At 49.2% G+C, this 26,185-nt stretch overlaps 10 protein-coding genes across 10 annotated transcripts; 4 read left to right on the top strand and 6 right to left on the bottom strand.

Moving 5' to 3' along the window:
- Window positions 1-173: 173 nt before the first annotated feature.
- Window positions 174-1,619, bottom strand: N7458_007155 (cytochrome P450; the record flags this gene model as incomplete). The annotated part of the gene is made up of 1 exon (XM_056910537.1): window positions 174-1,619. One exon carries the CDS (start codon window positions 1,617-1,619, stop codon window positions 174-176), a length of 1,446 nt encoding a protein of 481 aa, XP_056766241.1.
- Window positions 1,620-3,651: 2,032 nt separating this feature from the next.
- N7458_007156 (terpenoid synthase) lies at window positions 3,652-4,847 on the top strand (the record flags this gene model as incomplete). The annotated part of the gene is made up of 3 exons (XM_056910538.1): window positions 3,652-4,350; window positions 4,611-4,625; window positions 4,677-4,847. The coding sequence occupies 3 exons, from the start codon at window positions 3,652-3,654 to the stop codon at window positions 4,845-4,847; spliced, it is 885 nt and encodes a 294-aa protein (XP_056766242.1).
- Window positions 4,762-5,934, bottom strand: N7458_007157 (SDR family oxidoreductase; the record flags this gene model as incomplete). Its single annotated transcript, XM_056910539.1, has 3 exons — window positions 4,762-5,014; window positions 5,088-5,481; window positions 5,532-5,934. The coding sequence occupies 3 exons, from the start codon at window positions 5,932-5,934 to the stop codon at window positions 4,762-4,764; spliced, it is 1,050 nt and encodes a 349-aa protein (XP_056766243.1).
- A 466-nt stretch (window positions 5,935-6,400) lies between these two features.
- N7458_007158 (uncharacterized protein) lies at window positions 6,401-7,363 on the bottom strand (the record flags this gene model as incomplete). The annotated part of the gene is made up of 3 exons (XM_056910540.1): window positions 6,401-6,928; window positions 6,957-7,145; window positions 7,208-7,363. The coding sequence occupies 3 exons, from the start codon at window positions 7,361-7,363 to the stop codon at window positions 6,401-6,403; spliced, it is 873 nt and encodes a 290-aa protein (XP_056766244.1).
- A 360-nt stretch (window positions 7,364-7,723) lies between these two features.
- On the bottom strand, window positions 7,724-8,678 carry N7458_007159 (mitochondrial K+-H+ exchange-related family protein; the record flags this gene model as incomplete). The annotated part of the gene is made up of 3 exons (XM_056910541.1): window positions 7,724-8,061; window positions 8,123-8,178; window positions 8,242-8,678. The coding sequence occupies 3 exons, from the start codon at window positions 8,676-8,678 to the stop codon at window positions 7,724-7,726; spliced, it is 831 nt and encodes a 276-aa protein (XP_056766245.1).
- Window positions 8,679-9,178: 500 nt separating this feature from the next.
- On the top strand, window positions 9,179-10,352 carry N7458_007160 (phospholipase D regulator; the record flags this gene model as incomplete). The annotated part of the gene is made up of 2 exons (XM_056910542.1): window positions 9,179-9,413; window positions 9,484-10,352. The coding sequence occupies 2 exons, from the start codon at window positions 9,179-9,181 to the stop codon at window positions 10,350-10,352; spliced, it is 1,104 nt and encodes a 367-aa protein (XP_056766246.1).
- Window positions 10,353-11,703: 1,351 nt separating this feature from the next.
- Window positions 11,704-14,349, top strand: culA (cullin culA; the record flags this gene model as incomplete). Its single annotated transcript, XM_056910543.1, has 5 exons — window positions 11,704-11,753; window positions 11,826-11,895; window positions 11,973-11,989; window positions 12,046-14,092; window positions 14,161-14,349. 5 exons carry the CDS (start codon window positions 11,704-11,706, stop codon window positions 14,347-14,349), a joined length of 2,373 nt encoding a protein of 790 aa, XP_056766247.1.
- Window positions 14,350-15,176: 827 nt separating this feature from the next.
- N7458_007162 (uncharacterized protein) lies at window positions 15,177-18,408 on the bottom strand (the record flags this gene model as incomplete). Its single annotated transcript, XM_056910544.1, has 10 exons — window positions 15,177-16,601; window positions 16,665-16,802; window positions 16,850-16,890; window positions 16,952-17,123; window positions 17,171-17,250; window positions 17,304-17,364; window positions 17,426-17,453; window positions 17,572-17,814; window positions 17,967-18,071; window positions 18,176-18,408. The coding sequence occupies 10 exons, from the start codon at window positions 18,406-18,408 to the stop codon at window positions 15,177-15,179; spliced, it is 2,526 nt and encodes an 841-aa protein (XP_056766248.1).
- Window positions 18,409-18,930: 522 nt separating this feature from the next.
- On the bottom strand, window positions 18,931-20,633 carry sakA (mitogen-activated protein kinase HOG1; the record flags this gene model as incomplete). The annotated part of the gene is made up of 9 exons (XM_056910545.1): window positions 18,931-19,039; window positions 19,124-19,307; window positions 19,388-19,466; window positions 19,542-19,898; window positions 19,958-20,057; window positions 20,111-20,154; window positions 20,238-20,367; window positions 20,454-20,501; window positions 20,578-20,633. 9 exons carry the CDS (start codon window positions 20,631-20,633, stop codon window positions 18,931-18,933), a joined length of 1,107 nt encoding a protein of 368 aa, XP_056766249.1.
- A 3,510-nt stretch (window positions 20,634-24,143) lies between these two features.
- Window positions 24,144-25,538, top strand: gpaB (guanine nucleotide-binding protein subunit alpha gpaB; the record flags this gene model as incomplete). The annotated part of the gene is made up of 6 exons (XM_056910546.1): window positions 24,144-24,270; window positions 24,341-24,686; window positions 24,747-24,875; window positions 24,939-25,068; window positions 25,130-25,368; window positions 25,439-25,538. The coding sequence occupies 6 exons, from the start codon at window positions 24,144-24,146 to the stop codon at window positions 25,536-25,538; spliced, it is 1,071 nt and encodes a 356-aa protein (XP_056766250.1).
- Window positions 25,539-26,185: the final 647 nt, after the last annotated feature.

The following is a 26,185-nucleotide window of genomic DNA, read 5'->3' on the forward strand; positions in this document are numbered from 1 at the left end:
ATTCCTGATCTCGTTTACGGGGCGTGAGTTCGAATCTCACTCTTATCATTCTTTTCTCTTTTTGTCCGTCCCTACCGAAATCAGTCGTAGCGACTTGATTTTTTTTTTTTTTTTTTTTTTTTTTTTTGGAGTGAGACTGAGTTTCTAGTAGACTATGACAGTAGTAGACTATTTTAGCTGAGCGGCCTTCGATCTCTTACTTTGCGCAGATTGAAAGGAACAAGACACCATAATCCTTTTGTAAACACCGAAAGTCTCCAGTCACGAACACCCAACCTCACATGGCTTTTTTTTGGGCGAATTTCCTCCAATATCTGAACCGGATCTTTGCAAACATTTTCCCACTCTCTTTTTATGATCCCCTGCTTCTCCGGGCTTCGGACTTGGAATGAGGCATCAAATGGCCGTGACGAGGCAGTAAATGTGAGTTTTATGTCCCATGGATCTATGTCAATTCGTTTCCCGTCCTTGTACGCATAGGTGATATTGTATGCCCACATCAGTCGAGCCATGAGGATGGAAATGCTATTCCACCCTAGGTGCTGCCCTGAGCAGATTCTTCGTCCAAATCCAAACGGACTATGTTCGAGTTTTGAATTCTGAATCCATCTCTCCGGTTTGAATTCATGTGGATCGGGGAAAATTTCCTGGTCGAAAGACATGACCCAAATATTTGGGATAATGACTGTACCCTTGGGGATATGGTAACCCATGTATTCGTCGTCCTCGGTCGTGGCATGAGGAATTGCAAATGGAGTCGGTGGCTGCCAGCGCATGACCTCATTTATCATTGCGCTAATATAAGGCAATTGGGGAAGATCTTCAAATGATGGAAGCCGATCTGGTCCAACAACTTGGTCAAGCTGGCGCTGCGCTTCCTGCAAGCAATGTGGGTGCAGAACAATGACCTTTATCAGCAAACGCAGAACTGTAAGAATGGCTTCAAAACCAGCTTGTTCAAGCGTCCCGATGATATAGGCAAGTTCTTTGGACGAAACCTGAGACCCAGCCTTGGTCTGCAAGGCGTCCTGGACCCAGTTCCAGGTCGATGTTGACCTAGCTATCTGGAGGTGTTTCATGTGGAACTCAGTGGTTTGTCGTTCTACATCAGCACATCTCCGCTTCCAGGGGGCCAAAAAGGAAGGTAGTCGATCGAGAAAAGGAAAAAGTTCTACCACCTGATAGTAGACATTGCCAATAGCGTCGAAAGGATTTGCGTTGATCTGCAGAAGTTTTCCGGGGATTTCGTTACTTATGTGTTCCAACCGGATACCATACCCCAGTGTCATGACGATACTGCCAGCGTAGCGAGATATGTTGCTTTCAAAGTCGCTTGCTGCCAAAAGGTCGAAAAGTGTTTGTTTGCTCTCCATGTCCTCTAGAACGCGATATCGATTAACCGCGCTGGTGTCAAGTATGGAATTCATAATATGATGTTGGTTCTGCCACTGCTTGCCATATGGCATGATGGCTGAGTTCAGTCCGCTAGTCATCTCGGATGCAATATTGAATCGCGGACGGGAGCTGTAGATGGCACCTCGCTTGCTCATCAGGTCGTGAGCAATATCAAGAGACCCAATACTAATTGCCAGTTGTCGGCCATACCGAAAGCTGACCATAGTGCCATATTTGTTATGTCACTTTTGCATAATTTCGATAGGTCGTTGATTTAACATTTGATGGATATTTCCAATGATCGGTAGAGGCTTAGGTCCAGCCGGTAAATTCAAATGACCATTCTTTACGACAGTGGAGGTATGCATCAAGAAAAGGACGACAGTTGAAATAAAGATGAGTAAGAACAGGCAGAGATTCAGTAGTCTATCTGGTAAGGATTGCCTTATCTCTGTCATTATGTGTTGTATGCTTGAAGTCGAATTCATAGTTACAAAAATGCAGATATACCTTAACAACCACTGTCGTTTAATTGCAATAAGAAAAAGCGAGCAGGATATATTCTTTGTCGTGTCGCCTCGCTTAGTTATATACAAGGTCCTTCATGGCTTTGAAAATAAGAAGGATGCTTTGTGTCCAGGAAAATCAAGGCATAGGTAAGCATTCTATGCCTTAAACATTTATGATAGCACAACAGCCTATGTTGTACTACGAGGAGCACATGTTGTACCACATGGAGCACATGTTGTACCACAAGGAGCACACATTATAACACAAAATATCATTGATGTTAGTTTAAATTCGATTCACGGCTGATATCTGTTAGGTCAGAAAACAGTAAGAAAAGAGCGGTGTATAGAGCCCATATGAGAATTAATGAGGCCGATTAGACGCAGAAACTACTACGCTCTACTAACTACAAGCAGAACCATACATTACAGACCCAAGAATGTGTCTATCACTAATACGATAGGTTCAACATGTTGCGAAGCAGGTTTGAACATCCCCAGTACAGAGGTAGATACGAAAATTGCTCATCGATTTAGCTTTTTTAGGTACTATATATATTACATTGCCGTTTTAGGGTATACAGTATATGTTCACCCCTCCTTAGGTTTTGTTAATCCCTGTTCTATGTTTGATTTTGTTTTCTATTAACCTTAGCAAGATGCGAACTGATATTTCTACTCGTGCTCCGATTGTTATGTTAAAACTTATAGAAGTGGGTTCTCTCGCTATGTCTGAGCTGATTACATCTCTTTCCGAACGAGGAAGCTAAAAAAAGCACCCACGTATAGGCATTGGCTTCAACAGCGCATCCTTGGTGTCTCCGGCGTACAGCAAATGCTTTTGTCGGGTAACTCGTCTAAAATGAATGCTACTGAGCCCGCGTGGCCTTGGTTAATGCGATATACTAAAAAGGGCGGGACAAAAGTAGAGCTGGTTCGATTCGAGACTAGGGCGAGGCTTGGTATGCATTTCCGCAGGAGTGAATTCAGCAGCGGATTGAGCGGCGTTCTTGGCAAATCTTTTCTAAAAAATGATTTAGCTGGATGGGGAAAATAAGTCTAGTAATATTCAGCTTAAAAACATCTAATTGGTCCATATTAGGCATAGTAGAAAAGCAACGTGGCCAAGGAGATTTGGTATCGACCTCCGTATCACGATTCAAGATTATACAAACCATGCATAGCTATGAACTTAGAAAAAGGATTGTGTACAACTAGAAAATAATGTCATGAGAATCAAAGGCTTCGACAATCTATTCGAGAGCCGTAGCCACGTCACGGTTTCCAAATGCAGCCCCATGCCTATACTCTCCTATTTGTTCCGTTCCGATTTTACTAGTCATGGATGGATCACGCTAATTCGTTGTTGCCCTATATCTGTGCGAGACTTTCGTATTATAGAGTCTAGATTAAGGATAGCTTTTGCTTCGCTTACATCCCCAGGATGCTGAGTGGACTGAATCTGGATTCCATCATAGAAAAACTCTCGTTCGCTGAGAGACCTGGTCAAGATGGAGACTTCGCATCCTACATTATCAATCTCCAGATGAAATATCTACCCTCAAGTATGATAATTATCTCCTTGGTAGCTATCTTGGCTGCCATCTTGAAGTCGCCCAGCAACGATCCCAACTTTACTTCGGAAAAAGTCTGCCCTGGCAGTACAGTATCGAGAAAAAAATACGAAGAAGTTGTAAATGGACTTCTACATGAAATTTCATTCCAGCCCCCAGATTTCGAATTTGACATGGGATTAAAGGGTCGCGTTGAGAACAGCCTTGAATCTCATGGCATTTCACGGGAATTTATATCAAAAATCGGACAATGCATCAATACGGCGACCAAGATCACCAGCTTCACCTATCCGTTTGTCTCGCATGAGGTCCGAGAAGCCATTGCTTTATATGCTTCATACGTTATCACCATTGATGACTTAACAACTAAGATCCTACCGGACCTAAAAAAATATACTACTCAGCTGGTCCTTGGTCAGTCGCACCAACATGAACTTCTCCGTGGCTTTACGAGGTTTCTGGGCGGCCAACAACAGCTGTTTGGACAGTTCGGCGGCGACATGATTGTCAAGGGATCCATAGAGTTCATCTCAGCAGCAGTAGTTGAACAAAACCAAGATAAATGTTTGCACTTGTCATCTGATGCATCCGACTATCTGGTTTTCTTCAGGGCAAAAACGGGTGGTGCTGAGCCATTCGCCTTTTTCTGCTTCCCAGAAAACAGCAATCCGGAGGACCAAGACTTGGCAAGATATGTCGCTGCTATTCCAAGTATTATGCTATTTTTGGGCTACGTCAATGACCTGCTGTCCTTTTACAAGGAGGAGTGCAACGCCGAGGACTGTCCAGGCTTTATACAGAACCATTCTAAAGTCCACGGTTTTACGTTGCTTCAGTCACTACACCAACTCCGAAAGGAAACGATAGAGGAAGTACGAAAAGTTCGCAGCATATTGTCACATGATACTGTTATGACTGAGCGCATTAACAGGTTTATTTACGGATATATATTTTATCATCTATGTTCAGGGCGATATAGGTTGCACGAATTGAATACCCCTGCTGCCGTGGATGCGAGGACCCGTTTTCAGGAGATGGCGGTGTAGAAATAGAGAACTGCTGGTGAATTTGGCTGCTTACTTTTTTCTGGTGTTAGCTATGTATGCAATTCTAATTATTTCGGTTATTTTAGTTAGCTGACCGGGTTGTAAGTTAGCTAGTTAACTAACTAACTATGTAACGATTCATACGAGACTAGGCCAGCAATACATGTCAGGGCCAACAGACCGCCAAAGGAGGCACCCTGAACCATAGGCACCACGCAATCGACCTGCTCCCACACCCTAAGAATCCTTTGACTTGCGACTCGATGTCAATGCATCGCGAATCATCTCCTGAAACCAAGATGGAAATCCACGGATACCACTGATTAAGGTGAATCGGCCGGGTAATATGAGCTGGGCTCCTTCTCCAGAATATAGCTGGTCAACAATGGCATCTGATACAGTTTCCGGCTCTAGACAAAAGTTCTTTGACTTATTATTCCGGGTAATGTGGTCCACCAGAGGGGTGCGAGTAAGTGTAGGGTGGACAATCCTAGAAGCAGAGTTAACCAATAGGCCAGGCCGGATTCGCATGTGCCACATAGGTAGTACTATCATGTACGTACGTTGTGCGAACCTTCGGAGCATTGTACCGGTGCTTAAGCTCCTGTGCCAGCCCTTCATGGAAGGCCAAAGCTGCTGCCTTTGTGCAAGCATAGCTCACGTTCTTCCCCTGCGTAACGAAGGATGCCATGCTCGCTACTGTCACAATGTGACCGTGGTTCTGCTTGACCATGGCAGGAAGGAATTCCCTCACGAGATGGAAATGGGAAAGAATATTGATCTGAAAGATCCGCTCTGTCTCTGCGGTTGGTTGGTCTGCTATCAGCATGCTGTTTCCAGTGCCGGCATTGTTAATGAGGACTGTCGGATTGCCGTGCTCTCGGCGAATGTCCTCAGCGACTGTTTCAACTGAGGCTGCCGATGAGATATCTGTTTGGTAGAAAAATACATTCTTCACTGTGGAACATGAGTAACTTGTAATTTGGGAAAGATCAACGTGTAGGTACCTGTTTCCTCCAAGGGCGGCTGTATATCTAGGATGATGACCTTGGTGCCATCGTTCGCCAAGCGGGATGTCACCACAGCGCCAATTCCACTCGACCCTCCAGTGATGACCACAAGTTCCTTTGTCGAGTTCCATCTGGAGTTCTCGGTAAAGGCGTTGAGATAGCGTCTCGAAAGCCATTTGTTGGTCTGGTAGATAATTCCGGCCCCCAAAAGAACAGCACACCATTTTTGAGAACCATGATCATTCGCAAAGTGTATCGAGCCGGACCACCAATTCGATTTCTCGGACTGCCAGCTCGAAATCAGAAAGAGGCCGCAGGCAAAAAGGGGCTGGAAGAGAATCTTCAGAGGTGAAGCCAGAGCCTCTAAGGTAAGTCCTTCTCTTGGTAGTTTCAGCAGCATGACTGCGGCATTGATTTGATCCAGATTCTGTGCATTGGAGAGTGGAAGAGTCGAGGGAGGCTTGAAGATATAAATAATTCCGAGTGGAGCAGGGCTTCCGAGACGAGGCGCTGTCTCTGGACTAGGCGTCCGATTTATGCGCGTTACCCACGGGCAAGGCTACCTCCGTTGTGCTACGCGTTCTACGTATACAGTGGCAGTTCAAAAGTGAATCTAGAGACCTAGAAAGATGTTCAGCTAAATACATTTTAGCTTTCTCTCTTTAAAACCCTTTCCGACTGTCTGGTTAGATATCTCAAGGAAAACTCAATTCTTCTTTCAAAATAGGTTTGAACGCCCCAATGGGGTTCCAAACTTATGGAATCACACTGTATTCTGCAGTGCCAGGCTATAACTGGAAGCTATAAATGGGACTATAGAACTTTGTTTCAAAGTCTCACTATTAAATAGAAGAAGCCGCCGTTCATCAACTACTGCTAGGCTGAGTTCCAGGCGGAGGACTTGCAGCACAAGCAATCGTAAAGCTCAATCTCACCTCTTCCATGTATCTCCTGTCTGTAGAAGGGCCCTGAACTCGATGCACGCATGCTCGTACTTTGTCCCTGCCCAATAGCCGTTGTAGCCGGGTACCAACCAACACAATAACTTCATCAGGATTTGCAGGGACGGGAACGAATGTCGCTTCCTGTCCTACCTCCTTGCTGCCAAGCTTGTCTGTAGATCGGAGGTCGGCAATCTCTAAACCATCGTGGGCATTGTCATCTCGAATCAATACCACCAATGTACCGGTATCCATGTGTGGAGGGTTATACTCGATTATCTTATTGTCCAGCTGCTTTGGGTCGTAGAAGTTGATCCCGAAAGATTCTTGATCTAGCTGAAGTGTTCCCGTCAATGGGATACTGGAGTCGAGAATGTCATTGGAAATGGCCGAGAATATGGTGTCTTTCATCAGCTTCCATTTCTTGTGCCAATATGTCAGTTCTGGTAGTGTCTTGCAGATAGAAAGACTTGAGGCGTACCTCGTGCACCACGATTACAGAATCGCGAAGGGACGAAGGAGGCGGATTTCCTTGAAGGTCACTTGCTCGGAAGAAATAGACTGATTCTTTTGGTATGGGAGTGTCGCCGCGAATAAGTTCGGAGTCGAAACCGGTATACCCTTTTGTTTCGGCTTTCACATCTACTGGGAGCTGGAAGAATTCCCGGGCCTGATGGATTCAGTACATGAAATGCGAAGAAGAATGAAGAACAAAATAAACAAAATACTAACATTCTGCTGTAACTCGAGAAAATGAGCTCCCTTGAGACTAGGGGCCCAGAGGCGAATGGCGCCGTACCGAAGAAGCGCTTTCTGTATGTTGGTGATCGTAGCGGGGTCTCTATCCCCAGACAGATCAAGAAGAGGAAGATCGAGTGTAGAAGCCATGTTGACAAGTGTAGACAGACGAGCAGCACTTATTCAGGTGAGATAGATACCCCTCAGATTATTGTTCCGAGGGGGGTTGTGTAGAATAGTGCATAACTAGCTGATCCCTGCCAGCGCGGTGAGTCAACAACTGGAGGGGTCAGGAAGGCCCGGGCCATGACGAGGTGGTCAACCGTCAGGCTATTCCTCTAAATCAAAGATATAAAATCATGCAAAATCTCTATTGGGGAGCTATTGGCCCTATGTATATGGGCTATGGTACATCAAATATTAAGACAAGTAAATGAAGCGGGGGTTTTCTCTATCCAGTGCCTTTTCGTATCCCAGAACATAATTTGTCGAAAGTTGCTGGTTGCTGGCTTAAGGCTTTTTCTTTTCCTCAGCCTGGGCCTCTTTCTCTTTCCTTTTCTGGGTCTCAAGATGCTCTGTAACCTGGACAATGGCCCGCTCAGCCTCCAGCGCCAGTTCGGGTGCATCCAGGATCGAGGCTAGTTTCTTAGCGTCGGACATCTTCAGCAATATGCGGTCATCGCTCTGTTCGATGTCATCGACCAACTCAGATGACGGTGTATCGATCGGGGTATCTTCCAGCACACGCGATGCACGCTTGGCGTATAGCTGTTCTAGCTCGGGCAGGGAAGTGGGATTAAGGAGATTCTTCTCCACGAGGAATTGGAGGTGTCTTGAGCCATTCAACGCTGAAAAGGATCGAAATTAGTTAACGCGATCAGGAGGAAAGAGTAGAAGGGCTCCACCAACCGCGCCAATGAGACCAGCCTCGGTATGCCAGGTAGAAGAAAGGAATATTTGGGATCCTGTCGGGGAGAAGAGCTTCGTCAGAAGGAGAATTCGCCGCAAAAGTCGATCAAGCAACATACACCGGAATCAGCGCAAATGGAGCTGTAAAGGGAGCAATGCCAAGGCTCCACCACATTTTCTTCTGATGAAACTCCTGCCGCTCTGTCGCGATCTTGCGTAGAATGTTCGGGATGTTCTCTACGCGCACCGAGTTTCCGGGAAAGAGCACGTCAATTTGCTTGCTGCCGTGATTCTCATCTATGCGCTGTTGTGCCTTGAGCGATGGGATGCTCTTGAGCCCCCATTCTTCAAAGGGGATGCGCTGTTGAACCCGATTGCCCCAGGTGACAAGGTGCTTCTTCCAGCCCGACTCAGCTTCCTCCCATTTCGCCCATGTTTCTGCCGCCTTGCTTGTCGTGCGATCGAGTAGTGATAGCTCCTTAGCGGCGTCGCGTCGCAGTGGTCGAGCGTAGATCAATGCTCGCCGGGTCGAGATTGGGATGAGAAAGAGGCGCATTGCGGCGGGGATTGAGGAGGGTTGGGGAGGAGGAGGAGGAAGTTAGAGAGCGGAGTATCGGATTTGTCGCTGGAGACTGGATGGGGTGAAGGAATGAAGACACGACCAGGAGTATGTAACTCTTGTCTGCACGGCTAGCAACCGCCAGTGGAGTCGCGATATTCACTTTTTCTGGTTCAAGCGGAGGCAGCCACAGGAAGTATCACGGGAAAAGAAAGAGGCCAGGAGCCAAGCGTAGGCAGGGGGCGGAGACGTCATTTCGCGGCTGACAATCTCGTTTGGTAACTCGGAGATAAACTTGGACCTGCACGACTACTGCTTGGACCACCCAGTCTCCATCCCGGAGCTCACATCGTGACCCATTCTTCTCTCTTTCCGTGGCATTGGATTTTCACAGTTGGCCGATCTTCGTCTGCAATTACCACGAACAGTGATGCGGAGCTCGCATTGACTCCTGCCGCCAGCTCCGATTCTTTCTACCCTACGCTGCCGAGGATACCATGCACTGCTCCAAGCCCGACCACCCTCCGGGACGAACCTTCAATAAAAAGCTGTCGGACAAAGTTCCTGCAGACTGTCATTCACATACTTCACAGACAGCGTACCTAAGCATCGATACCCAGTCCGTGGTGCACAACGGATCCGAGTCCCCAGCCACGGCAACACGAACGCCGGATGGTCAGACCCTAGAGGAGATCACACGATCTCAACAATTTACATTGCGCACGCTTCCAGGTACACAAGAACCCTGATTATGATTAACTACGTGCTTCGGATCATGCCATTGACGCGACATTTCCTCTAGCTTGGATCCGGTCGATCGAAGAAGTCGAGGATGACGCCGAGGGAGCCGCGGCAACCGACCAACTACTACCCTCCCAGCCTCATGATGCGCAAGTCGCTCAGCATAACCACACTCCTTATAATATATCAAGCCACGACTTTGCACAGACGCATGATCCAGGTTTCTCAGAAGAGACTTTCCCAATCCGGGAATCGCGATGGGCGACGTTTTCGCGTATGATCCAGTATCCACAAGGGTATGTGGACGAATCTAAAGAGGTCACGTCGGATTGGTTGAATGAGAACCACGGGGACTTATCGAGTCCATGGCGCGGTAAGCTCTTGGACGAAGACAGCCCAGAACACCCCCTGCATATCAAACCGCGCAGGCGGGAAATCTGGATTAAGCGCTTCCGTATCTCGCTGTTGAGAAGTCCAATAGTGCCGCTTATATTACGACTGACGGTCTGGTTCTTCTCGTTGTGTGCGCTGGCGTTGGGCGGATCTATACAGCATTTGTCAGATAAGGGCCACACCGACCAGGGCCCGTCAGCATTAATGGCTATCATTGTTGACGTAGTGGCATTGGTTTACCTTGTGTATATCACTTTTGATGAATACACCTCGAAACCTCTGGGATTGCGCTCTCCTTCGGCCAAGGCGCGGCTCATCCTTCTTGATCTCTTTTTCATTGTCTTTGATTCTGCCAATTTGAGTTTGGCATTTAATTCCCTGTCCGAGGTGACTGGCTCCTGCACAGAAGCAGAGGTGAATCAAATATTAGACCCTCGGAACGACAAGATCTGCGTACGACAGAAGGCCCTTGCCTCTGTTTTGCTGGTTGCGTTGATTGCTTGGCTCTTGACGTTTTGCCTTAGCGTTCTCAGGTAGGATCATGCCCCACGATTGAATGTGACTTGCGGGATAGAGGACTGACTTGGTGACAGGCTTGTTGAAAGGGTGAAACACTGAAAGCGACTCGCAACTTGGGCATGAATATTGGAACCATGCCTTATGATATTTTGCTACAGTACTATTCTCCTTTTGACCTATTAGACTAACCATGCGAAATGGAGGTTCAGGCATTTGAGATCTTCTACCTGATAAGCAATTAGGAATAGTATAAGGTTATAAAAGTAAAAGTATTGACGAAGAAATAAATGGGGAGACGGAATTTCAAACGCGCTTGTGTTCGCTTCGCGCCGCCGTGGGCCGCGGTGATGATGAGAATACAAGTTTGCAATAGCATGGAATACTATCCTTCTGACCTTATGTAAATTTTATAGGGGTAGAAATTAATATATTAATTATTCTTTTATACTAATTCCATGGAATTTAGCCTTGCGAGCTTCAAAGGTGTATCTTCAAGGCAGGGTAATTCCAATTAATCGTTGTATATTACTAGTCTACTATACTGTACTATCCTTGTAATCTTCAGGATATCCTGTATAAACTTTTAAAGACCCCCTTTCATCGATTCAAATCACTGATTACTGTACTTCCTACTCCCTGGTTGATTGATTTCAAAAGAGGAGACTCAGATTAAGTCCAGAAAGGTAGTCTTCGTCCAACAAAAAGCAATTTTACGCCAAGACTGTCGACCCATGATAGATTTTCTAGCTCAATACAGCAATACATTAATCAGAACGAGCCATATCGCACAGTTAGAAATAGCTGAAGTAAATGAGAGTTATAAGTAGTACTGTATGAAGTATGTCTTGTAGTAGTTGGCCCAAAGTAGAATAGCGCTGTGGAGCATGTGATCTAACTGAGCCCGATTTCCAAGCTTCTCCCCCGAAAAGTCCGCGATCGAGGCCCGCTCTCACCGCCTGCTACAAAGGAAGCCCATTCCCCACGCTTGTCGCCCTTCCACTCAGCCTCATCCTCTTCTGCCCGCCACATCTTCTGCCTAATCCTCTTCGTCTTTCCTCAGTTTCGCTTTCCTTCTCCCCGGGCACTCTCTGTACCTTCTCTTGTTCCGTTGCTGACTCCTTGGGGTTGGGAACCCTGTGCACGCCCACTTACGCGCCTTCCGTCACTGCGACCATCTGACGGAACTCGTGGCGCTACACCAAGTCTAGGGTCTTGGGAGAGTGTCGGTAGCGTAAGTTGCCCCCAAGAAGAGCAGTCCAGTATGCTTTATGGATGTTTTTTTGACCTTGTCCTTGATGGCTAACCTCTCACGATGCTAGCAGGTCCCAAGACATCCTCTCTTTCTCGGGCAATTACACCCCTTGACACCATGCCTCCCGCTATGCCACAGACCCCGCACAAGGATGACCTCGAAGAAACGTGAGTTGGACAGGATTTCGCTGGGCTCCCCGATATCCGTTTGTTAGTACAGAACCCCTGACCTTGACATAGGTGGTCATTCTTGGAGGCGGGAATCAACAGTGTGATGATGAAGTTGGAGGAAGGTGTTGACATGAAAACTGTAAGTCACGGAAATCTTGCCGATAGCGCAATCTTGTCCTCGTTGCTGGAGCTAACACCTGCCTTTTCTTGATCTAGTACATGGCCCTCTACACGTGCGTGTCTCAACTTGACAATCCGGTGCTCGTTCTTCTCTGACAATTCAATATAGGGCTGTACACAACTTTTGCACCTCTCAGAAAGCTGTTGCCAACAACCAAGGTCTACAGGCCCATCGGGGAGGTTCGTTCGCCATCTCAAGCTCTCGTGGTGCTATGCGTTTGAGGACCGATCAGCTAACGCAGCGTTTCCATTTCATAGCACACCTTTTGGGCGAGGAGCTCTACAAGCTACTTGGAGAGTACCTCTCCCGTCACCTCCGTGTGGTCCTTAACGAATCCAAAGGACACGCCGAAGAAGCTCTTTTGGGGTTCTACATCCGCGAGTGGACCCGCTTTACGACCGCTGCAAAATACGTCAACCACCTGTTCAGCTACCTGAATCGTCACTGGGTTAAGCGCGAGATTGACGAGGGAAAGAAGAACGTTTATGACGTCTACACTTTGCATCTGGTCAAGTGGAAGGATGACTTCTTTGAAAATGTTCATGAGAAGGTGATGGATGCCGTGCTAAGCTTGATTGAGAAGCAGCGAAACGGAGAAACCATCGAGCAGTCACAGATCAAGAGCATCGTCGACTCGTTCGTCTCTTTGGGTCTGGATGAGAATGACAGCAAGAAGTCCACTCTGGAAGTCTACCGCCACTACTTCCAGCGACCTTTCATCAATGCCACCAGAACATACTACGAGAATGAATCACGGCAGTTTGTCGCAGAGAATAGTGTCGTGGAATACATGAAGAAAGCAGAGGCTCGGTTGGACGAGGAGAAAGCCCGTGTTGGTCTGTACCTTCACCCGGATGTCGCCAAGACCCTTACGGAGACGTGTTTGGATGTTCTGGTGACTGCACACTCTACCTTGCTTCGCGACGAGTTCCAGATCTTACTGGACAACGAGCGCCAGGAGGATCTGGCTCGGATGTACCGACTGCTTTCGCGCATCAAGGAGGGCCTGGATCCCCTGCGTTCTACCTTTGAGAACCATGTGAGACGGGCTGGTCTGGCGGCTGTGGAGAAGGTTGCCTCGGAGGGGGACAGCTTCGAGCCCAAGTTGTACGTAGATGCCCTGCTTCAGGTGCATACCCGGTACCAGAACTTGGTTGATGACGCCTTCAATGGCGAGTCCGAGTTTGTCCGCTCTCTTGACAATGCCTGCCGTGAGTTTGTCAACCGCAATCGCATCTGCCAAGCCAGCACGACCAAGTCTCCGGAACTTCTGGCACGATATACCGACTCGCTACTCAAGAAGGGATCGAAGGCTGCAGAAGAATCTGAGCTTGAGGAGATGTTGGTTCAGATTATGACCGTCTTCAAGTACATCGAGGACAAGGACGTTTTCCAAAAGTTCTACTCCAAGATGTTGGCGAAGCGTCTGGTCCACGTCAGCTCCGTGTCTGACGATGCCGAGACTAGCATGATCAGCAAGCTGAAGGAAGCATGTGGCTTCGAGTACACCAACAAGTTGCAACGCATGTTCCAGGATATTCAAATTTCCAAGGATCTCAACGCTAGCTACAAGGATTTCCAAGATAAGGTCCTTGATGACGATGATCGCAAGCGTATGGTCGATGCTCACTACCAGATTCTGGGCACAGGCTTCTGGCCTCTTCAAGCCCCGACCTCCGACTTCACTGCCCCCATTGAGATCAACAGGACTGCGGAGCGCTTCCAAAAGTTCTACTTTGACAAGCATAATGGCCGCAAGCTCACCTGGCTGTGGCAACTGTGCAAGGGTGAAGTCAAGGCCAATTACATTAAGAATGCGAAGGTGCCTTATACCTTCCAGGTGTCTACCTATCAGATGGGCATCCTGCTACTCTTCAACGAGACGGACACCCTTTCTTACTCTGACATTCAAAAGGCGACCACTCTGGTCCCTGAAATTCTCGATCCCAACCTGAGCATTCTCCTGAAGGCTAAGGTGCTGATCGCCAGCCCCGAGGGGGCTAAGCCTGAGCCTTCTACCACCTTTTCCCTGAATTACAACTTCAAGAACAAGAAGATCAAGGTCAACCTCAATATTCAGATCAAGTCCGAGCAAAAGGTGGAAGCAGACGATACACACAAGACCATAGAGGAGGATCGGAAGCTGCTGCTCCAGGTATGTCAAATCGGCCTCCATTTCTATCATTATGATGCTGTACATTATGCTAATTTGCCCCTACCTAGTCCGCCATTGTTCGTATCATGAAGTCTCGCAAGAAGATGAAGCACGTGCAGCTGGTGAACGAAGTCATCCAGCAGGTCAAGTCCCGCTTCCCACCCAAGGTCCCGGACATCAAGAAAAACATCGAAGCGTTGATGGAAAAAGATTATATCGAGCGTCTAGACGGGGATGAAATCTCTTACATTGCTTAATGCCCCTTCGCACTTTTCACCAATCCCCTCCTTCTCCATCCCCATCATCCTCGCAACTCATCGCATCTACAATAACCCCCTTGCTTCATCGATTCTCTCTTTTCCTTTTTCTCGTTGGCCTCCTTTTACACAGTCCCAACGCCGCTTCTTCTCTCTTCGCATACACGCATCAAAAATGAGCGCGAGGAACCTGAATCTGGTTGGATTGGTAAGAGTGGCATTGGCTTGGGTTGGGATGACAAGGAGCTACGGAGCAAGAACCACTACATTGTCTGTTTATTTTATGATCCATCTTTCATCATAGCGTTGAGACGACAGGTCAATGATAACCCGGAATTTTCGTTCGTCGGCTATTTGCTTCAGCTGGTCTTTTTTGTTATGGCTATCTTGATTGTGTGGGTCGTAGAGCTGCGTGAGTATGGTAGATTGGATTAGGATGAATCCTCCAATCAGTCTGCAGAACTTCATAAAGATCGAAACACGGATGGATCTGTCATGAATCCCCGCCTGGTCCAGCTCGGCATGATAAAAACACAGTGAGCAGAGCAGATTTGTATTATTGTAAGAAGAGTATATTATCTTGTATTCATTTGCTATAGACTGTGTAGAAGAGAAGGGGGTAGAAGCAAAGGGGTAAGTATAAACAAGAACAGGGTTGAATAGCACAAGTGATTATGGACGGGGTATGGTTGGTATGGGGGTATGCAGTGATACATTGCCAAGTGCCACGAAAAGAACAGAACAAAAAAAACACAAATTGATAATCAATGCGCAGAATGCAAGAGAATGCAATGCTCTATGTATACTATCATGTCAGGTAGGTCGGGTCACTGGGTACTGACAGACTCCTTGACCGAGTCCTGGTTCAGTTCGGAAGTGTGCCCCTCCTGTTTAACAGGAAGCACAGTTACCGTATCATCTGCAGAAACAGTAGCAGACTGTCTCTTCTCGGGATTCATATCCACGCACAGCCCTTCCTGGGGTGCTAGGGACACGGATGTGAATCCATCGTCATCTGCACGGGACTCGGGAAGAGTCTTCTCCTGCTGCACGTTCAGCTCGGCCGTCTTCTTCGTCTCGCTTTCGGCTGCATACGCCGGGGAACCCTGGGACAAGGGGGACTTTGGATACGGCACGTCGGCGGCATCAGAGTCATCACGCTTGAACTCGCCACTTTCACGGCGGAGAATGATATTGCTCCATCTCTTGCGACGGCTCAAACTGCGCGATAACCCTTCCGCGTCTTCGCTTTGTCGCTGCATCGAGCGACGGCGACCACGGTCCGAGTCGAAGACTGTCTCGTTGACTGTGGGTAGGACCGGGGTGGATGGTGATGCGATCACGCCGGGGTTGGAGTTGGAATTTGGTGAGGAACTGCGCTTTTCTTGCCATTCGCGACGCTTGTCGCTTGCCCATGAGCCCCATGAGCTGAAATATGCTCCGGCCTTTTGGCTGGCTGCAGTCACCGAGGTTTGTGCTTGAGATACATCGATGGATGGTCTTTGGCGTGCGCCGAACCATGATCCGGCGGTTTCGGAGGCAGAGTCTGTTGATGCTGATTGTGGAGAGGTGGGGGGTTCTTTGTCGATTGAGCTGCGCTGTGATGACGAGGCTTTCTCTTCGTTGCGTTTTCTCTGGGCTTCGCGCATGGCCTCGATATCGGACCAGAAGGTGTTGAAGGCGGCGCTTACTTTCTTTTGACCCGTTGACAAGTGCCGGTTCAGCGCTTCGCGGCCTTCTCGGACGCGCTCGTCCAGATGAAGATCGGCGACTTGTTGGGATAGACGGCGCTGGACGTCTTCCATCGTCAGACCGCCAGCACTTGGGTGTTTTGGCTCGGTGATGGAGAAGAGGAGCGCGTCCGAGGTTAGCCTCGAGAAGAGGGCGTAGTTGGGAGTCTTCTGCCACTGCATGAGGAACTCTGCGTTGAAGTCTAGAGCGGGGTCGCCCTCGATATTGAAATTTTGCAATTGCGCTCTGCTTCGGTGCAGGGAGTCACCGGCGGATAATGAGTTGAGTTCTTCGTGGTATTTCATGCAGGAGAGGAGCGCGAGGAGGTACTCTTCGAACTGTAACCGAATAAACTCTTCCGAGCCCATGAAACCAAGGGTCTTGGGTCGTGATGGGTGAGCTTCGTCCCACGTGTCGTTGACGATCTGAGTGAGAAGATCGATCCAGCGCCTATCAGCCACGGAGAGTGTGAGTGCATTACGGAGGGGCAGGGATGAGATGCTGATGCTATCTTCGTCAAGCTGTAGGGGAGAATAATTCGGTCAGAGCGTTGGTCGGAATGTAACGTGAGAATAATTACTGACGTTGATTAAAATGTCGCTGTAGCGGTCCTTTTGTTGCAATAGCAGGGAGTTCGTTGATCCCACCACGTATGACTTGGTCCCGTCATCGGCCAGCAGATCCAGCTGCTGCAGAGGGGTATATGGCCCGAACATGCTTCCCTGGGAGTATGTTAGATAACTATATCAGAAATGAATTCAATGCTTACCTTGCCGAAGATTTGTAATGGCAGACCCATATAGGCCAACACTGACGAGAAACTATTAGCGAGACCATCATAAGTGACAGCTATCAGAATAATGTAGCTTACAGGAGCTTCGATCACTCGTTTTAAGCGAGGTCGGTTTCTCAACTGTCTCCGCGTAGCTGTCAAATGAAGGATCCGCGCAGTCTTGAAGAGCATTAATGAGGCCGGGTATTAGAGAAATCAGAGAGAACTGAATCATGCATAAACGCTCGCAACGTGTCCCGAAAAAGAGCATCTGCAAAGTTAGTACACAAATAGGCCTAAAGTAGCTTAATTACATACCTTGGGCTGTAGCAATAATCCTTTGAATAGAACTAGCGTCTGGTACTTGAATTCGTGAATCATTTCTCGGAGGGAAAGGCCTTTGGATGGAAATTAGTCAATTGGTATGTCAAGAGGATTTCTGAATGCTCACCCAGATTCTGATCTTTTGATTCATCATTTGATAAGCTTATCACCAGGCCTTCGCGGAATTTCTATTCAATGATAACCAGGTTAGCTTGCCGTTTACAATATCAACCACGGGGTGGAAATTACCCTCAAAATATCAATATCGGAGAAATCCCTGTGAGTAGATCCTTCAGTCAGCCAATTGTCGCATTTGAACTGTAGACTATTCCAGCTTTTACGAAGCGTCCTCGTCATTGAAGAGAACCTCCGAACAAAACAAGTATCGAACGTACCGCTGAGCAAACCACGCCGAAGTAACCACAGATAACTTCTCGCGCAATTGACCCACCCTCTGCGGACTATCCGTAACCACAACCACGGCCTTTTGTACAGTCGACCGAGTCACTTCCGGCGGGCGGTTAATCAACAGACTCGAGTCGAGCTGGCGGCAGCAAGCAATGCCGAAAAGCGAGGTAGCGGGCAGTGTCGAAGTTTCCTTCCGGCGCAATGTAAAATAGGAGAACTCCTCGGTCGACCTAGAGCAGGACAAGAGGTCGATGTGTCAGCGCAATCGATGCAGGGAGACAGCGATTATCGCGGAGTATGGCCATGGGAGCTTGATGTATATTTGCCCCCGCGGAACCAGACACACCGTGACCTCACTCTGGGAAAGGATGGAGTTGCGTACAGGTGTGCGCCATCCGACAATGCCATGAACGGTAATAGTGACCAGTCATTCTCGGTAGCCGGACTCGTTCCCTCGTCGCCGATACAGTGCTCAATCTCCGGGCCCCTGCAGCACACATTAGCAGATAGTTCAGCCCACACCGACTCTACGCCCAATGTGCATGCGCCATTTCGAGTCTTCGCATGCCCGCACGAAAGGAGCAAACTCACCGCGCATGGTGGAAGTCGATCACCAGCACAATCGGGGTTTGTTTAGGTTGGAGGGCCATTGGGGGTGTGCGGGGTTGGATCGTGGGTTGGTCGAGGGCGTTGTGATGGGCGGACGCAAGGGTTTCGGGGGTGGGGGATTGTTCTCCACAGCTTAGCACAGCCGAAGGGGCTAAATCGTGTTTAGATCGCCATGAAGCAGGGTGTGTGAGGAGAAGGTCGGTGGAAGATCGCATAGTTTAGGGGATTTCGATACGCTTATCGCTCACGTGTTGATTGTGGGCGGTGTGAAAGTTGCTCCCCGCGGGACTTGCTAGTCATTTTGGTTTCGATGTGGGTGCTTTGGTTTGGTTTCTGGGGATTGTTCTAGATTATTTTGTAGTTCCACGTGGGGATTATTAAGGTGTGTAGGGTACCGTCAACACTAGGTACTGTGGATTAAGGGGGGAGAGTACACAATGGGTACATCACAACGCAACAACGCTCCAGACCATGGGATTTCCCCTCACCAACCAATTCTTGACGACGCCGTAGAAGCTATGGACAATGGCTTCCAAACATAGGAAAAAGGAACAAAACAGAGTAAGAAGTTGTCAAATAGAGCATCAAGAAACAACAACATTTACGCCAACTTGAATGAGGCATTCCCAAATGCTCATAGAACTTGGGCTTTCATGTGCAGTGATGGAACACTGGCAGAGGACCAAATGGAATAGGTTTAAAAGAGAAGGAAGACTAGTATGGCAGCTGATTATCACCTATACGTAGGTTTGAGGCGCCATACCACTTTGCGCTGCACCCGCGACCAGGGCCTGACCAGCCTCGTTTGCTTGGTCAATGTTGTGGAAGTCGAGGATTTCCGAGTACCTATTCAACAACCGTTAGCACAAAGGAGGCATAAAAGTGGAAAAAAAAGAAAAAAAATCCAAAATCTGTCTGTTCAAAACATACATCATAATCTTCCAAGTATCCACGGGCAGATCGGCATCGTTGAACGACCAATCGAACTTCTCTTGCGCAACGGGCTCGTCGGTAGGATCGTGGTAAGGGGCCAGGTATGGGTGAGCCAGTGCCTCGTCTGCGCGAATACGCTTCTTCGGGTCAAAAACTAGCATGCGCTCAAGCAGATCCACGGCTGCAAAGACAATGGTTAGTTGAACCTGTGACAATCGGAGGAACCCGGGGGAGTTGCGGGAGGTCGGAAGTGTCGCATACCATCAGCATCAGCATTGCGGAACTTGTTGGCCAAGGGTTGGCGCTCGCGCTTGGGAAGAGACTTGACGAATCGCAGAGTCTATGCATAAAATGAACGATTTAGCACATCCAGTTGAAGTCACCAGGGTAGAAAAAGTCAGGTAGAAAGACTCACGTTCTCACTGCAGATGGTCTGAATCACATCGTCTGGGGGCGTACCCAGCAACTCCGTAATGATTGAGAATTGGTTGACATGGTCCTTTCCAGGGAAAAGTGGTTTTCCCTCCAGCATCTCGGCGAAGATACAGCCTGCGCTCCAGATATCGACCTCCACGTCATACTTTTGCCAGGTGAGCATGATCTCGGGGGCGCGGTAATATCTCGTGGACACATAGCCGGTCATCTGCGGGTCCTGGATTCGCGCCAGACCGAAGTCGCAGATCTTCAAATCGCAGTTTTCATTAATGAGGATGTTGCTGGGCTTCAGGTCCCGGTGGACCACACCGGCGGAGTGGACATATTTCAATCCACGCTGTGAGAAGATTAGTAAGTAATGCGAGGGAGAGTGACCCTATAGCCTGCGAGACTTACGAGGATCTGGTAGAGGAAGTACTGGATGAATTGCTTCTCCAGCGGGCGAGAAGTCAAGAGGCGGTGGAGGTCGGTTCCGAGGAGCTCGGTGACGAAGTAGCTGCAGGTATATTAGTGTCGATGTATCGCAAACGGCTGAATTTCCAGACGTACATGTCCTCGAGGGGAGAGATAAAAATGTCGCTCAAGCTGATAATCTGCGAGGGTGGTCAGTTCCGTTGTTGGCGCACGCCCGCGGGGGGTCTTGACGGAGGGGAGGGGGTGAGGGGGAAAAACGCACGTTCTCGTGTCGGAGATGCTTGAGCAGCTTCAGCTCGCGGTAGGTACGTTTAGAAAGGACCGGAGTACTGAAGGGCTTCATGATCTTCTTGACTGCGACCGGCTGGCCGGTCAATTGGTCTCGCGCCGAGCTATCGGGGTCACGTTCTGGTCAGCTGTGGGATATCTCTCGTGCGGCGGCGCACTTGGCCGCGCAGGGCTAGAATTCCAGACATACCAGACCAGTCCGAAGGCGCCCATGCCTACCGGCTGCAAGTCCGTATATCTAGAAAATGAGAAGGTCAGCAATCAGGATCGGGCCCAAGGCATCCAAACATTGCAGACGTGGGGGCACTTCGCACCGGCTTGTGATCTCAAAGGTCGTGCCGAAGATCTGGGACCGTACGAATTCCGCCATGATGGAAGAATTAGATGTTAAAGAGAGACGGAGCGGGTTGCGAAAGAGAAAGAAAGATTTTTTGAGAAGTGAAGGGGGTCGCAGAGAGGAAAGGGGGTTGGTTAGTCGTGGCGGGCAAGAGGACCGGAGGCTCAGAGAGGAACGACCACCAGAAGCAGAGGAATTCGAATGGGCCGAGACGATGATGTGGGGAAGGGCCCTTTCGGTGAAAAGCGCAGAAAACAAGGCCGATGACGTTTGCGACCAGCGACAGGCAGGTTTCCACCCAACCACGGGCTTAATCAGCCACAGCGATAGTTACCTAACTAGGTAGCCCTGGTAGGTACCTAAGGTCGGGGTCTGAAGTCTGCACGGTGTCCTTGTTTTTGGGAGAGCGTGGCCCAAAGATGCAGTAGTATATCCCCGAGAGGTTCCTGAGTGATTAGCCTTTGAGATTACCTTTCCCTATCGGATTCCTGCTCTTTTGGATCTGATCACAAGTCGGTGTTGTGTGTGCCTTGGGGTACCTCTCTCTCAGCAAGAAAAGGTTCCCCCCCCCAAAACCACCACGCGGCGCCCTGGCCAGGCCCGGATAGATGGCCCCCGGAAGAGGTTTCCCAGCCTACGAACCGGATTCCTCTCGTTTGCCGCAACCGATTCCTGGCGATGTGCTACCACATACAGTACTATAGATATATAGATATATAGATATGTAGATGTATAGATATGTAGATGTATAGATACATACTGTACATATAGATACAGCTGCACTCTGACTTTCTGCAGACGTTGTGCAATCTCGACCCCGTGACCCAATCTAGATATGGCGCCGTACAACCCTGGTCGTCGAGAAGAGGAACCAAACCTTGGAAATTCCTCCACCCAAACCTGCCTCTTTTAACCGCGCTTAGCCCGCTTTCACCAACACACTTGCTGTGTTGTGCGGCTGTCATTCGTGGCGCAGCTGCCCGTCGGTACTTCCGCCTTTAGTCCCTCCTCCCATGTCATCGTGCCCCTCATTCCTGCTCCAGGTCAGGATGATCTTACTGTCCTTTCTTTGCAATGTACTGGCCTTGACTTGTTAGTTCAATTGTGCATAGACCCGGGGCTACCCTATGTGCCTAGTGCAGAGGAGGGATAGAGTATCTTCCTCCGACCAGATTCTCGTATCTGGTGTACATGCAGCATCGGCACTAAGAGACCTACTTTGGTCGAGGAGGGGTGACGTGGTGGTTGACTATTTTCCTGGCGTACTATGAATAGAACACATTCTGATACTATATCAAGGCTGACCAAAGGCCCGTTGCCAATCATCCATCTTTCTCATCCAATGCGTAGTTGATTCTCAGCGTTGGTCGCATATGTTGGGGCACCATGGGGCTAAGACATGTGAAACAAAAGCCAGCCACGCTACTGCATGAAATGAAGAACAAACGCCAAACGAACAAAGCCCTTGGTGAGGTTTGACCGGATTGACAGGACAGGGCTGCATCCTGATTCAAACTCTACTTGCGATGCAAGCGGAGATCAGTATTGGCCTTTCTTTGGGCTAGTCCAAGAATAATGAAACATGGGATTGAGAAATACCTACTACAAGGAGGAGGCGACAGATCTCGGATATTTTTCTACCGTACATCCGTTCCACCGAGTTTTCAAGGTCGCTCTACACCGCACCTTGCGTTTGAGGGCTTAATGGTAGCCCGTGGGTGACTCACTTGGAAGCGAATAGATGCGGTGTACTCCTGATCTGACATGTCAGTCAATAATTGCCGTCGGTGTATATGTATACCAGCCTCCAGGTTCAGCGCCATGGCAATGTGTAACTGTGTCTATTCTAGGAGAGGCTCAACCTGAGCGTGTAGTAGAGCACACACTGGGTCTTGCAGGCCTGGAAGCCTGAGGCCACAAATCCCCCATTGTGCGTCATGACTCTCCACTTTGTAAAGCTCCGGTGGGTTTCGGGAACGCCATTCACTATTTTCGCCGTTGAAGGATGAATAGTACCCCTCACTAGGGATCATACCCCATCATACAAGAGTTTGATGGCCATGTTGTATCGAAAGAATCCTCCATCCCCCTCATTTCTGTATACAGAGCGAGGCGAACGGGGCATACCCTGCCTCCCCAGCTAGGCAACTCTAGGAGAGCCGCCGTACAGTACGGAGTGGTATACACGGTCAAGGACTACTAACTTACATACTCTGTACTCCGTACAGTAGCAGTTATGTAACTAGGCCAGTCGGTCAGAAAGGAACCACGATGGGCACTTGTGGCGCCCCAACCCTTACCCGGAAGGAGGATCCTGGTACCCGATGGCCTTGTCTGCCCTTCCGAGTCTTCTCTTTTAACAGGCCTCACAGCCCTTGAGAGCCCTCAAAGCCCTCAAAGCCCTCAAAACCCTCATCGCCCTGACGGCCCCCGACGGCCGTGGCTGTGAAAGGGGTGACCGTTTCTCCCAGAACAACTCCCCCCTAATAATAACCCCGTATGGCGGCGACCAGGTTGTATGGGTATTGAAAATTGCGCCGAAATTACCTTGGCCCCCAAGGCCGACTACACAAAGTAAGCCCAAGTGTCTGGGCGAAAGTTTCGAGTCTGTGAGAAAGGAAAATAAAAACACGAAAGGGGCACGGTGAACGAAAAAAACCCAGGCCCCATGAATGGGCTTATACGGCGTAACTTGTAGAATGTACCATCCTCACCGTTGTATACGGAGTACATACTTCGGTAAAGATATTCCGAGGAGAATAATGTCCGGTGTACGGAGAGGACAGTATACTCAACAACTCTCACCAAAGAATAAGACGGTTGGTACAGTCGGTATAGCCATACCACGAAATGCGGGCAATACAAGCCAATACGGGGGGATCAGTGCCCCGGTGCAAAGGAAATAAAAAAACACCTTCTGGATTTTCCAAGTCCAGCGGGCCTGTCACTCGGGCGAAAACACGCTGTAATTACGGGCCCCGATGTAAGCTCACCCCCATACACGTTTCTTACCCGCCCCGTAATATCCCTCCTGACATCTCCACTCCTCTTTCCCCCCAGCCCATGACGATGGTCGCACTGAAACTGCTCTCCTCTTGACACTTCTTTGACCTCCCTCCACTGACTCCGATCATCGTGATCCTTCTCCTAAACTGACTCCCCGGACTGGAGGTCGGCCTGGCAATTCGTTCGGTCCCTTGCCAGCTCTCGCCCGACATCCTTGAACGAGACACTCTCTCATCCTTCTCTCTCGCTTCCCGATCGTTGGTTCCCCCTCTCCGCCTTTTCACTCTCACCGGATCCCAATCTTTGCGATTCCCCGCCTGTCGCAAGCCTGAGCAATACTCCTATACCCTTGTTTAGCGCCGAGCCTGACCCCCGAGCGTTGTGGGTGGCCGTCTTCCCAACCAAGCGAAGGCTGCGGCCGTCCCACCGGGCTGACACCGATCGCTTCCGCGCACGGCACCCCGGGATTCGGTCCCTGCGAGTTGAGCAATTCGAACGACTCCAATAGAGAACCTCGAGCATATACAACCGCTCACCATGGGCTCGTGTTTGAGCTCCGAGTCGACGGGGGATGCGGAACAGAAGAAGAGAAGCCAGATGATCGACCGGAGGCTCGAGGAAGATCAGCGACGGCTACGTAGGGAATGCAAGATCCTTCTGCTGGGTATGTGGCCTACTGCCGCGTCCATCCGTTGCGCATATGACCGGACCTTGAGTTAACACACGAATGGTAGGATCCGGCGAAAGTGGCAAGTCCACCATTGTCAAGCAGATGAAGATTATCCACCAAAATGGCTACACCGTGGAAGAGCTGGCTCTGTACCGGTTGACCGTGTACAAGAACCTCCTGGACTGTGCCAAAGCCCTCATCGACGCATACCACCATTTCTCCCTCGAACCGTCCAGCCCAAAGGTCAAGGACTATATCGCCCTCCTAGAAGAATACCATGTGGACCCAGACCCCAATACTCCGCTCGATGGGAAAATCGGCGACGCAGTCACTTACCTCTGGAATGACCCCTGCACATCAACAGTCTTGGAACGGCAAAACGAGTTCTATCTGATGGATTCTGCGCCCTAGTAAGCCCCCGGAAACTCGGTTCAAGCCGATCGCGAGAACTGCCGCTGACTAGGGATTAGTTTCTTCGATGAAGCCAAGCGAATAACAGCCCCGGATTACATCCCCAATGTGTCCGACGTCTTGCGAGCGCGTACCAAGACTACTGGTATATACGAGACGCGATTCACGATGGGCCAATTGAGTATACAGTATGCGCTTGGATACCTCTCAACCGCCCCTTTAGTGTGTGGGTTACTAACTGGCTTATGTAGCATGTTCGACGTCGGCGGCCAGCGCAGCGAGCGAAAGAAATGGATTCACTGCTTTGAAAACGTCACCTCGATCATTTTCTGCGTCGCATTGAGTGAATATGACCAGACACTCCTGGAAGAGAGCAATCAGGTAAGGCCAAGCTTTCAGCTCCACTACGCTATCCACCCCCAAACCTGACCATTTCCTTTAGAATCGAATGATGGAGAGTTTGGTTCTCTTCGACTCTGTGGTCAATTCTCGATGGTTCATGCGGACGAGTATTATTCTCTTCCTCAACAAGGTCGATTTGTTCCGCCAAAAGCTACCCCGATCTCCGTTGAGCAACTATTTCCCGGACTACTCGGGTGGCAATGACGTGAATCGCGCAGCCAAGTATCTTCTTTGGCGATTCAATCAGGTGAACAGAGCTCATCTGAATCTGTACCCTCAGTAAGTTTGCAGAAGACGTATTTGCCTACCGCCTTGGAGAATTTCTTCTGATCATTTTGTTTTACTCTAGTCTCACCCAAGCGACCGACACCACCAATATCCGACTCGTCTTTGCAGCAGTCAAAGAAACGATCTTGCAAAACGCATTGAAGGACTCTGGTATTCTATGAGCTGCTGGACACTCTTTCGAAAACCAACCCGAACCCCGCCACTATCCTCTCGCCTGCCTACCTCTCTACCCTCCTCATCACGATACCACTCGATTGCCTTCATCTATCTACTCAATTCCTCAATCTCGGCCTTGGAATACCTGAAATCCCAAACAGTCTGTTATGGACACTTCCTCTCATCTCTCACGATCTATCATACCTTTTTCTCGACTTCCCAAATACTCGATTCTTATTGCTGGACTAGCTACTGGCGTTTGCGGCGCTTCTGTTATCCCTCATTTGTGAATTATTTTCCCAGGCGCTTGTTAGGTGATACCCCGCCCTTTCTCGGTATCTACAAGGAGGTTCTTGGTTTTCATCCCTTGTCACCGTGGCACCTCTGCTGCGCTCTGGAATCGCAAGTAGCCTTATGACCGGGTTACCTGGTGGTTGTATATGGGTTTCTTTTTCTTCGCTGTGGCTTCAGCTCGAGGTCCAGCTTCAACCCGGGATGAAGAGTTACTCTCAACCTCAAAAGTCGCTGGGACTGTTCCTGCCCCGCCTGTTCTTTGCGAGGATTCCGCGCTTACTCTTAATCGTCACACTTTTGTTTCCTGTGGCTTCCAGCTTTTCCATATGTCATGAATGGGTTCTCGAACCCTGTGTTT

Source organism: Penicillium daleae (assembly GCF_028827525.1).
Source record: "Penicillium daleae strain IBT 16125 chromosome Unknown utg000006l_segment0_segment0, whole genome shotgun sequence".
Taxonomy (NCBI): Eukaryota; Fungi; Ascomycota; class Eurotiomycetes; order Eurotiales; family Aspergillaceae; genus Penicillium; species Penicillium daleae.